This window comes from Microtus ochrogaster, chromosome 7 (genome assembly GCF_000317375.1).
Source record: "Microtus ochrogaster isolate Prairie Vole_2 chromosome 7, MicOch1.0, whole genome shotgun sequence".
In the NCBI taxonomy this organism is placed as follows: domain Eukaryota; kingdom Metazoa; phylum Chordata; class Mammalia; order Rodentia; family Cricetidae; genus Microtus; species Microtus ochrogaster.
Genome location: NC_022014.1, coordinates 37,454,534 through 37,463,625, shown reverse-complemented (window position 1 = coordinate 37,463,625; position 9,092 = coordinate 37,454,534). Strand labels below are relative to the sequence as shown.

At 51.9% G+C, this 9,092-nt stretch overlaps 1 protein-coding gene across 1 annotated transcript; it reads left to right on the top strand.

Annotated features, from left to right (window-relative positions):
• Window positions 1-1,079: 1,079 nt before the first annotated feature.
• On the top strand, window positions 1,080-7,079 carry Aldh3a1 (aldehyde dehydrogenase 3 family member A1). Its single transcript, XM_026780752.1, has 10 exons — window positions 1,080-1,241; window positions 2,388-2,619; window positions 3,092-3,177; window positions 3,443-3,651; window positions 4,482-4,599; window positions 4,880-5,021; window positions 5,693-5,859; window positions 6,297-6,396; window positions 6,652-6,782; window positions 6,880-7,079. The coding sequence occupies exons 1-10, from the start codon at window positions 1,080-1,082 to the stop codon at window positions 6,892-6,894; spliced, it is 1,362 nt and encodes a 453-aa protein (XP_026636553.1). The 3' UTR covers window positions 6,895-7,079.
• The last annotated feature ends 2,013 nt before the right edge of the window (window positions 7,080-9,092 follow it).

The following is a 9,092-nucleotide window of genomic DNA, read 5'->3' as shown; positions in this document are numbered from 1 at the left end:
CAGTAGGTACTTTCTTGTTGCTTAGGGAGCTGCGGTTACTAGAATCTCCTGCACAGATCTTCAGTGTTACAAATACTTACTTTTTAAAATCTTTAATTATCTCTTTTGCTCTGTAAAGATTTATTTTTATTATTTTTTATTATGTGTATGGCTCTCTCTCTCCTCTCTCTCTCTCTCTCTCTCTCTCTCTGTGTGTGTGTGTGTGTGTGTGTGTGTGTGTGTGTGTAAATGCTTACAAAGGCATTAGAACCCCCTGGAACTGGAGTTACAGGTGAGGGAGGGGCTGGGAATCAAATGTGAGTCTTTTGGGTGAGCACTGCATGCTCTTAACTGCTGAGCCATTTCCCCAACCCCTACAAATATTTTCAAGAGGCCTTTGCTGGATATGGTGTGGCCCCCCAAGAGCCACACCAATTTGCCAGTTTCTTTATTGTACTGGAAGCAAGAATCACCTCTGCAATTTTGCACAAGAACCTGAGATACTGAAAGACCTTTGTTGGCACTGACCCATGTCATATGATGTGATGATCTAAAAGCTAAGCCTGGCTCAGCTTAGCCAGGCAACCAGCATATTCAAGCACAATGATGTAGCCAGAAAGGATATGTGTTAGTTTTTTTGGTGTTAGTTTTCCTTTAAATGGGTAAGAGGTGAAATCGTGGTCTGTATGCATTCAACCTAATCTAAGGAGTTGGTCGCAAGGCTCCTCCTCTAGTGTTTACAGGGAAGGAAGCTGTCCCAACTTGCAAGTGGTCGGACTGGAGAGATGCCAAGGAGGGTGCCCCCTTCCACCCTGTGACAGGTTCTGCTTCAGATGGGTATAGTTCACTGCGGATTATTGTCATCTAACCTAGGATGTCTAAAGACATCAGAAAGGCCTAGCCATCTGAGTCAGAAAAAGGGACCTTCCAGCAGGAATGCATTTCCCAGTCTCTAGGAGAGGTCTTTATCCAAATAAAATTAACATAGTGGCGGAGCACTGAGGGTCGAGCCAGTGCCAGGGAGCTGGTGCCAAAGCACAACCCAGAGCCGTGGATGTGGCCTTCTTCTGCAAAATGCTCTCTCTGTATCTCCAGGTGCTATGAGCAAGATCAGTGACACTGTGAACCGGGCGCGGGATGCCTTTAACTCCAGCAAGACTCGCCCGCTGCAGTTCCGAATCCAGCAACTGGAGGCGCTGCGGCGCATGATCACTGAGCACCAGGCGGACATCATCGCTGCACTGGCCGCTGACCTACACAAGGTGCGGCGTGGGGGGGGGGGTGGCTATGGGGGGGAGGCGGCCACAAAGAGACTAACAAATGTAACAGGCACGGGGACAGTGTAGGGCGTCAGTTGTACGCCGCCCAGCACTTCACTGAGGACTGCACTGATTCCCAAACGCTGCACGTGTATAGGCAATGTTATAGAGGGGAAAAGGAGGCTCGGAAAGGATTGGCAAAGATTGCAGGTCGCCCTCTCCTTCCACCACCTCTAGACAGGGTCTTCTTCCCTCCACCTGTTGCTTTTCCATTATGGTCTGGCTTCTTCATCAACCCGTTTCAAGTACCTCTCCACCTCTACCCTATCCCCATCCCCATCCTATCCCACCGCCACAGCCACCTGCCTTTTCCCTCTGTCCTTGGTCCCTCCCTGTTTTACCTGGTTTGGCACACCAAGGACCAGCAAGGCCGTGCTCTCCAGAGGGATTGGACTTCACATGGCTTCTTCCTTATTCCCTTGGGTTGAGCAAGCTAGGAACCACAAGCCTTTTACTTTGAGGTCAGGACTCAGTTGCGACTGCTTCCACCTTCCCTGCGTTGCCCACCCTCTGCCCCGTCAGGGTTCACTCACCTTAAGGCTTCCCACCATAAAAGACAGGAAGGAGAAAACTCACTCTTGGCTTCCCAAAATTCAAGAAAGAGATGTGTATTTGCCCCCCCCCCCCCGCGTGCTCCCTCTTTCTTGTACCCCTACCATGTCAGGAGGCTCTGTTGTCCCCAGTTCCTGTCTCCCCATGCTGTAGTTCTGGCTTCTAGCCTGCCACTCTCGGGCACTTCTTTCCTGGGTGGGATTTGTACCCATGTCTACTCAACACTGTGATCTCCCAAGCTCTTTCTCAGGTTCAGGTCTCAGTGTGGTCTGTAAGTCTTCCAGACAATATATTTTCTCCCTCACCAATGACCCTCAAACCCATTCCTCGGGCCAGACCTAGTTTCACTCATCCCTTTACCAGCTCTGGGTCCTGGGGCCCCCCATCCTACAAACCTTGGGAAGAAGGGACCTTTCAGACCCACTCTTCAGCTCTGTATCCCACCACCCTGATACGGACCCCATGTTGAACAGCCAACTTACCAGGGCAGCAGAGCCTTGGCTCTGCGGCTCACGTTCCCGTGGCGCCTCTCCCTAGAATGAGTGGACCGCCTACAATGAGGAGATTGCGCATGTGCTGGAGGAGATTGACACCACGATTAAGAAACTCCCAGAGTGGGCTGAGGACGAGCCTGTGGCAAAGACTCCCCATACCCAGCAGGATGAGTCCTACATCCACTCGGAGCCCCTGGGCACAGTCCTTGTCATAGGTGCTTGGAACTACCCCTTCAACCTCACCATCCAGCCCATGGTGGGTGCCATTGCTGCAGGTAAGAGTGGCTGCTACAGAAGGCTGTGGTGGCTAAACCATGTAGCCAGGCCTCCAGGATGACCTCTCCATATACCTGTGGGGTCAGGGTGGGCGTGGGGGTAAGGATTCTCTGTTAGTGTGTGACAGGAGAGGCCAGAGCTGCTCGCTCTCTAGTGTGGGCATCTCTCTGAGGGTCCTTTCTTCTTTCCTAGTCTTCCAGCACTGCTGAGGGGCAGGTGGTACCGCCCCTGAAAGCGTGTGTCAGTGTGTGTACCTGTAGCAGATGCTCCTGTGTCACCTGTGTGTGCTCCCTGCATTGTGTTCCTTCGTGTGTACCTGTGTTGTGTTCTCACGGCATGCCCCCATGTCTAGCCTCTCCAACTGCCTTCCAAGAGTACAGATGATGTAATGGAATCTCTAGGCCTGGCCATTGGGTAGGAAGAGTCTCGGAGGCGGTCTCCCCAGGATGACCCTGACCTTGTATTCTGCAGGAAATGCAGTAGTCCTCAAGCCCTCAGAAGTGAGTGAGAATACGGCAGACCTGCTAGCCACCCTTATGCCTCAGTACCTGGATAAGGTGAGGTGCCCTCTAGAGTTCAAGGATGACTGTGACGGGGGTCAGTTGTTTAAAGCTTGGGAGACAGGAGGTGATTAGAGCAGGTGGGAGGAGCCCAGCTTCTAACAGCAGGGAAAATGGAGCCCTTGAGCTAGGAGAATGACTTACTTCCTTGGGTACCCAAATAAGCTCAGAGCTGAAGGGCCAATCTCTTAGTGCCCACTCTGTGCGCGGAGTGAGGAGAGGCTTGATTTTTTTGCTGAGCCTCCTGTCTCTTTGCGGGAAGGATCTGTATCCAGTGATCAATGGGGGTGTCCCCGAGACCACGGAGGTGCTTACACAGAAGTTTGACCACATCATGTACACTGGGAGCACAGCTGTGGGGAAGATCGTTATGGCCGCCGCGGCCAAGCACCTGACCCCTGTCACCCTGGAGCTTGGAGGAAAGAGCCCTTGCTACGTGGACAAGGACTGTGATCTAGATGTGGCCTGCCGGTGAGGAGGCTTGGGCTTGGCTGGCTGCAGAGGCTTGGGCTCCTATCCACCTTTCAACACATGATGGTGCCAAAGATCTAAGTCTCTGCACCGAGTAATAAAAATGGTCCCTGCCCCCAAGGAGCCTATGGTTTGGGGATGGGAGAAGTTGAATGGGGGGACACCATTCATAGAAATCTTCCTAGAGGGGGGCCTCCAGAGAGAGCACTGACTCTGTGGGCATCACTAAGGGTGGTACTCCAAGGAGAAGCTTCAAGGAAAGCAAAGGTGGGGTACTCAGGGTTTGGAGACCTTTACCAAGCCCCGCTGCCCCTCAGCAGGAGATCCCCAACTGAGATCTGGAAAGCAGGCCCAGGAGCGCAGGGCCACTTGCTCAGAGTCCAGGATGGGACTCACACCTCAGAGTCCAGGATGGGACTCACACCTCAGAGTCCAGGATGGGACTCACACCTCAGAGTCCAGGATGGGACTCAGTCTGTACTAGATAAGCCTCTGGCCATCTCTGTACCCCATTAGAAGGGAAGAGGCTATGCAAGACTCTAAGAATGTGGTTAAAGGAACAGAGCTCTCATCCCAGGATAGCCTCAGAATTTCCTCCCTGACACCCGTGACATTAAACACTCGGCTGCGGGAACCCCTGTGGTGTATGTGGCGGGGGGGGGGGGGGAGCTTCTCAGTGCCTCTACAAGTGAGTGGTTGCTTAGGGAGACCCACCGTGGTAGCACGCAGCCCATGGGCTGTCCTCCATCGCTCGCCCTTCAGTGCCTTGGCCCTGAGCCTGTGGCTAGTCTCAAGGGAGCACTCATGATTAACAGACTGCATGTCCATAGGCGGATTGCCTGGGGGAAATTTATGAACAGTGGCCAGACCTGTGTGGCCCCAGACTACATCCTTTGCGACCCCTCCATTCAGAACCAAATCGTGGAGAAGCTCAAAAAGTCACTAAAGGTGAGCATGACCCGCAGATGCCAGTTGGGAGCTGTAGCCATAGGGGGTGTATTTTGCCTCAATCAACTTCTAGGACTTTGAGAAATACTAGGTACTTCTCTTCTACTCACGGAAGAAATGTGCTCACACACCGCAGACAACTGGGAAGGGTGAAGAGCATAACGGGGTGGGGGAGGGGCGCAACCCAGATTCCACCACCCACAGACAGTCACTGCCCAGAGGCTGGGAGGTCAGGGTCATGGCAGGACCAAGACTTCCTTGAGGCCTCATCTCTTCTCAGGATTTCTATGGGGAAGATGCTAAGCAGGCCCGTGATTATGGGAGAATCATCAATGACCGTCACTTCCAGAGGGTCGTAGGCCTGATTGAGGGCCAGAAAGTAGCCCATGGAGGCACCTGGGATGCGGCTTCACGATACATAGGTGTGTGTTCTGCCTGCTTGTTGGGACTACCAGCGTCTGCGGCAAGTTTACAGAAAGTGGGAACAGACACTCAGCAAGAAGTCTTTCCCAAGTGGGCCTGCAGAAAGCTCTGGGGGCCTCAGAAGAGTGGTGCTCAGAGTCTGCCTTCTCCCACAGACTCTGAGCACCAGAGACCTCTCCCACAAGGCAGAGACAAGGGCTCCATCTTCATCCCCAGTCTGCATGAGGGAGCAGGGAATGGAGACAGCAGAGGCCCCCAAGAGTTCAAGGCAGGCCAGGCTGGGAGGAGCTCCCAGTGTCCTGGCTGGGGGCAACATCAATTGGTGTCCCTTTGGTCCCCAGTTACCAAGGAGGCTGGAGAGTTCTGGGATGGATACATGGGGCCAGCAGATGTAATGACTGTCCCTTCAGTGTTTAGATCTTGCTCCACCATGTAGGTTAGTCTATAGATCTCCCCATGGTCTGCCATGGTGGAGTGTGGAACTGGGGGTAGGGAGGAAGTGGGCATGCGGGGAGCACTTTAAGTCACATAAGTTTGGCATCTTCATTTGCAAAAGAATGGAAGCAGGAACTAGATGTTGGCACTGGCATGTGTGTATTGTATGTGCATGTGTATGTTGGGATGGGGAGTGAATCAGCACAAACAGACTCTAGCTCACATCCTGCCTTAGCTCCCACCATTCTCGTGGACGTGGACCCCCAGGCCAAGGTGATGCAGGAGGAGATCTTTGGGCCGGTGATGCCCATTGTGTGTGTTCGAAGCTTGGAGGAGGCCATTAAATTCATCAACCAGCGTGAGAAACCCCTGGCACTCTACGTGTTCTCCAACAACAACAAGGTAGGCCTAGGGTCCCCTTCCCAGTTTCCCGGCCTCTTAGGCATGGCATTCACATGCAAGGGGACTCAGAGATCCACAGGCCTGGGTTCAAGTTTGCAGCTTCCTCATTCATTAGACATGCAACCGTGGGCAAATCAGTTAGCCTAGCTGGACCTCGTTGGCCTTAGCTCTAAGGTTAGGACCGTTCCACCTTCCTAGAGCTGTGGATTGTAGTCATTGCTACAGGCTTGTGGAACTGCTGCTGTTTCCCCATACAGCGCTGAGGATTGTGTGATATTTACAGAGGGCTGGAGACGCTGCAGGGGCTAAGGATGGTGGAGCTGGTGGCTGGGGCTCTGCTTCCATTAGTCCCTATTTTTGAGACTCCAAGACACGCTCAGAAAGAAAGGGTGGTGAGGAAGCAGGACTGCAAGGTGGCTGCTTGGGTCTTCACACAGGTGATCAAGAAAATGATTGCAGAGACATCGAGTGGCGGTGTGACAGCCAATGACGTCATTGTTCACATCACTGTGCCCACTTTGCCCTTTGGGGGTGTGGGTAAGTCTGGTGCTGGGATCTTAGTCCTGATCACTCTGGTCTTCCGTAGGGACCCCAAGCCCGGGGTCACACCACCATTTAGTGGCATGCCTGGAATGAGACTCTTTCTGAGCACTCTTCTGCCTGGCCTAGGTGCCTAGGGGGCACTCTAAGGTTTGACTACTTCCCGTGAGGCTCAGTCAGACAAGGGAGTTCATGAGGGTCGTGAGGACAAGATGGGCTGGGATCCTGGCCCTGAACAGGCCTCTCATTTAGGGAACAGTGGCATGGGAGCCTACCATGGCAAGAAAAGCTTCGAGACCTTCTCCCACCGCCGCTCCTGCCTGCTGAGGTCTCTAATGAACGAAGAAGCCCACAAGGGCAGATACCCTCCAAGCCCAGTCAAGGTGAGAGGCAAGGCCCTGGGGCATGGAAGGATATGGAGGACTACAAAGGACCAGGGCACGGGACCTTGGGTCTCATGTGGGCTTCCTGTCCTCACAGATGCCCCGGCACTGAGATGACTGTTATACCCGACTCATTTTTGCTGGCTGTCCTATCCTTGGAAAATTGCTCTGGGAGCCTCATCTTGGCTTCTCACCCACCTGCTGCCTGCACGTGCTCAACTCTCAGATGGCTCACCTCACCCCTGCACCTTCTGCTGTTTGCTGGATGCAGAGATCAATAAAGCCTTCTGAAGGAAAGTCATGTGTGCAGTGCTTCTTTTTATACCCAGACCCCAAGTCCTTCAAGGGTTAATCGCTCTGAGAAGCCTACAGAGAAAGCTCTCTCCCCTGACATTAACTCATGGGAGGTAGGAGGCCATGGGCTGGGGATGACAGTTAGCTTCCGCATGTCATGTTTGGGATGCCAGCTCCATCCTGGTGTCTGTGTGAAAAGAAATAAAGGAGACTGAGCCTGGATGACAAAGTGGCTCTGGAACTAGCAATACTCTTCTCAAATCACATTTGATCTGAGAATTGATCTATGGAAGGGTTCTCTCTGTGAGACAGCACAGTGGTCAGTGCCAACAGCCCCCACTGTCACAGAACCAGGCTTGTCCTACCCACCACCCTGTCCTCCAGGCACTAATATCCAGTTCCAATCTGCTGTGGAGTCCAAAGATTTCTAGAGAGGGCTGGCCTTCAATCCGAGTCTGAGGCTTTGGCATTGTGACCTGGGCACGCCAACAATACACATTCCCTTCATCTGCACCTTACACACACTCTCAAGACGTTCTTTGCTCCCCACAACATTTTGATAATATTTACATGGGACACAAACACCTTCACAGCCTTTGCCCCTTTTGAGAGATCTCTCCACATACTTCTTCCGCAAAGGTCATTCTCCTTGATTTTCCAATCCTGCTTTTTCCTAACCCCTGACCATCCAGCCAATCCACTGACTACAGACCATGAATCAGTGAACAATTGCACATCTGGCCATTTCTCCTTTCAAGTAAAATGTATGACCATGTGCCCTGCCCAAAGTTCTGCCCACTGGGAAGACTTCTCTTCTCTGGTATCCTTCAGGGTTGTCCCAGAAAGAAGCTGTAATGCTGCTGCTGTCCACTTCTGTGTGGTGCCTGGATATCATGCAGAACCATCAGTGCCAGGCCCTGGTCTTCTCTTCCTCAGTCAACTGATAATAAGGCACATCCCATGAAGCTATCGGTGCACATGTAGCAGCAGACAGCCTTGTAACGGGCGTAGAAACCATAGGCATTTGGGCATCTTCTTCATGTAACTTGCCTGTAACCTCAGGACCTGCACAAACCCAATCATATATGCACCATTTTCCTTCAATAATGGATTGCTGCTATGTATCTACTATATTATGACTTGGTGGCTCAGATAATACTCAGGATGGGTGACTCAGATTGTATGGTACCTTCGTGGTCCATCGCCAAATGTTCAGTCTCCACCAGGGCCCAATAGTAGGCCAATAGGTGTCTTTCAAAGGGAGAATAGTTATTTGCAGATGATGGTAGAGTCTTGCTCCAAAAGGCCTATGTTCTGCTCGTATACTCCTAGATGTGTGACCTCCCTCTGGACCATAGTTGACTCACTAGGGAAAACTCTTAAAGAAAATGGACTCGCTCTCTCAGCACCTATCCACTGCCAATAATTCCTCAGCTAGGGAGACATTATGCCCACTTCCCTTCTCCATGCTGGGGTTTGGTTTGCCTTGAGCTTGCTGTCACAATCTCCATGAATTCACACGTGCTGATGCCCTGTTATGTCTGGAGGACACCATTTCCTCGTCATCATCCACAGTCTCTGGCTCTCACATTCTTGTTTTGTTTTTCAAGGCAGGAATTCTCTGCGTAACATTCCTAACTGTCCTAGAACTCATTTTGCAGACCAGGCTGATGTCAAACTCACAGAGATCTACCTGCCTCTGCCTCCTGAGTGCTGGTATTGAAGGGGTACACCCACCATATAGTGGTGTATTGTAGCGCCAGCACAACTGCAGTATCAAGTTGCAAACGAGAAGCTGAGGATCTAGAGAAACCCCGCCATTCATGCTAAGAGAATGCCGTTTATTGAAGGGAGAACGTGGTCTATATATATGGACTTGCAGCACTGTGGAAAAACCCAGGGTTTGGAAGTTTATGTACTCAGTGCCGAATCAGTAAACAACTAAGTGGAACAAGGAATTGGGGTTAGGCCAGGAGGTGCAAGATATACTTGCTAGCAAATGTCAGCAGGCAATAA

What these genes read in the sequence shown, in the direction of transcription:
- Aldh3a1 (XM_026780752.1), top strand. Translation starts at nt 1,080, where the DNA reads ATGAGCAAGATCAGTGACACTGTGAACCGGGCGCGGGATGCCTTTAAC. An exon ending in GATCTAGATGTGGCCTGCCG is followed by an intron (nt 3,652 to 4,481) that starts GTGAGGAGGCTT and finishes GCATGTCCATAG; the next exon opens with GCGGATTGCCTGGGGGAAAT. An exon ending in TGTTCTCCAACAACAACAAG is followed by an intron (nt 5,860 to 6,296) that starts GTAGGCCTAGGG and finishes GTCTTCACACAG; the next exon opens with GTGATCAAGAAAATGATTGC.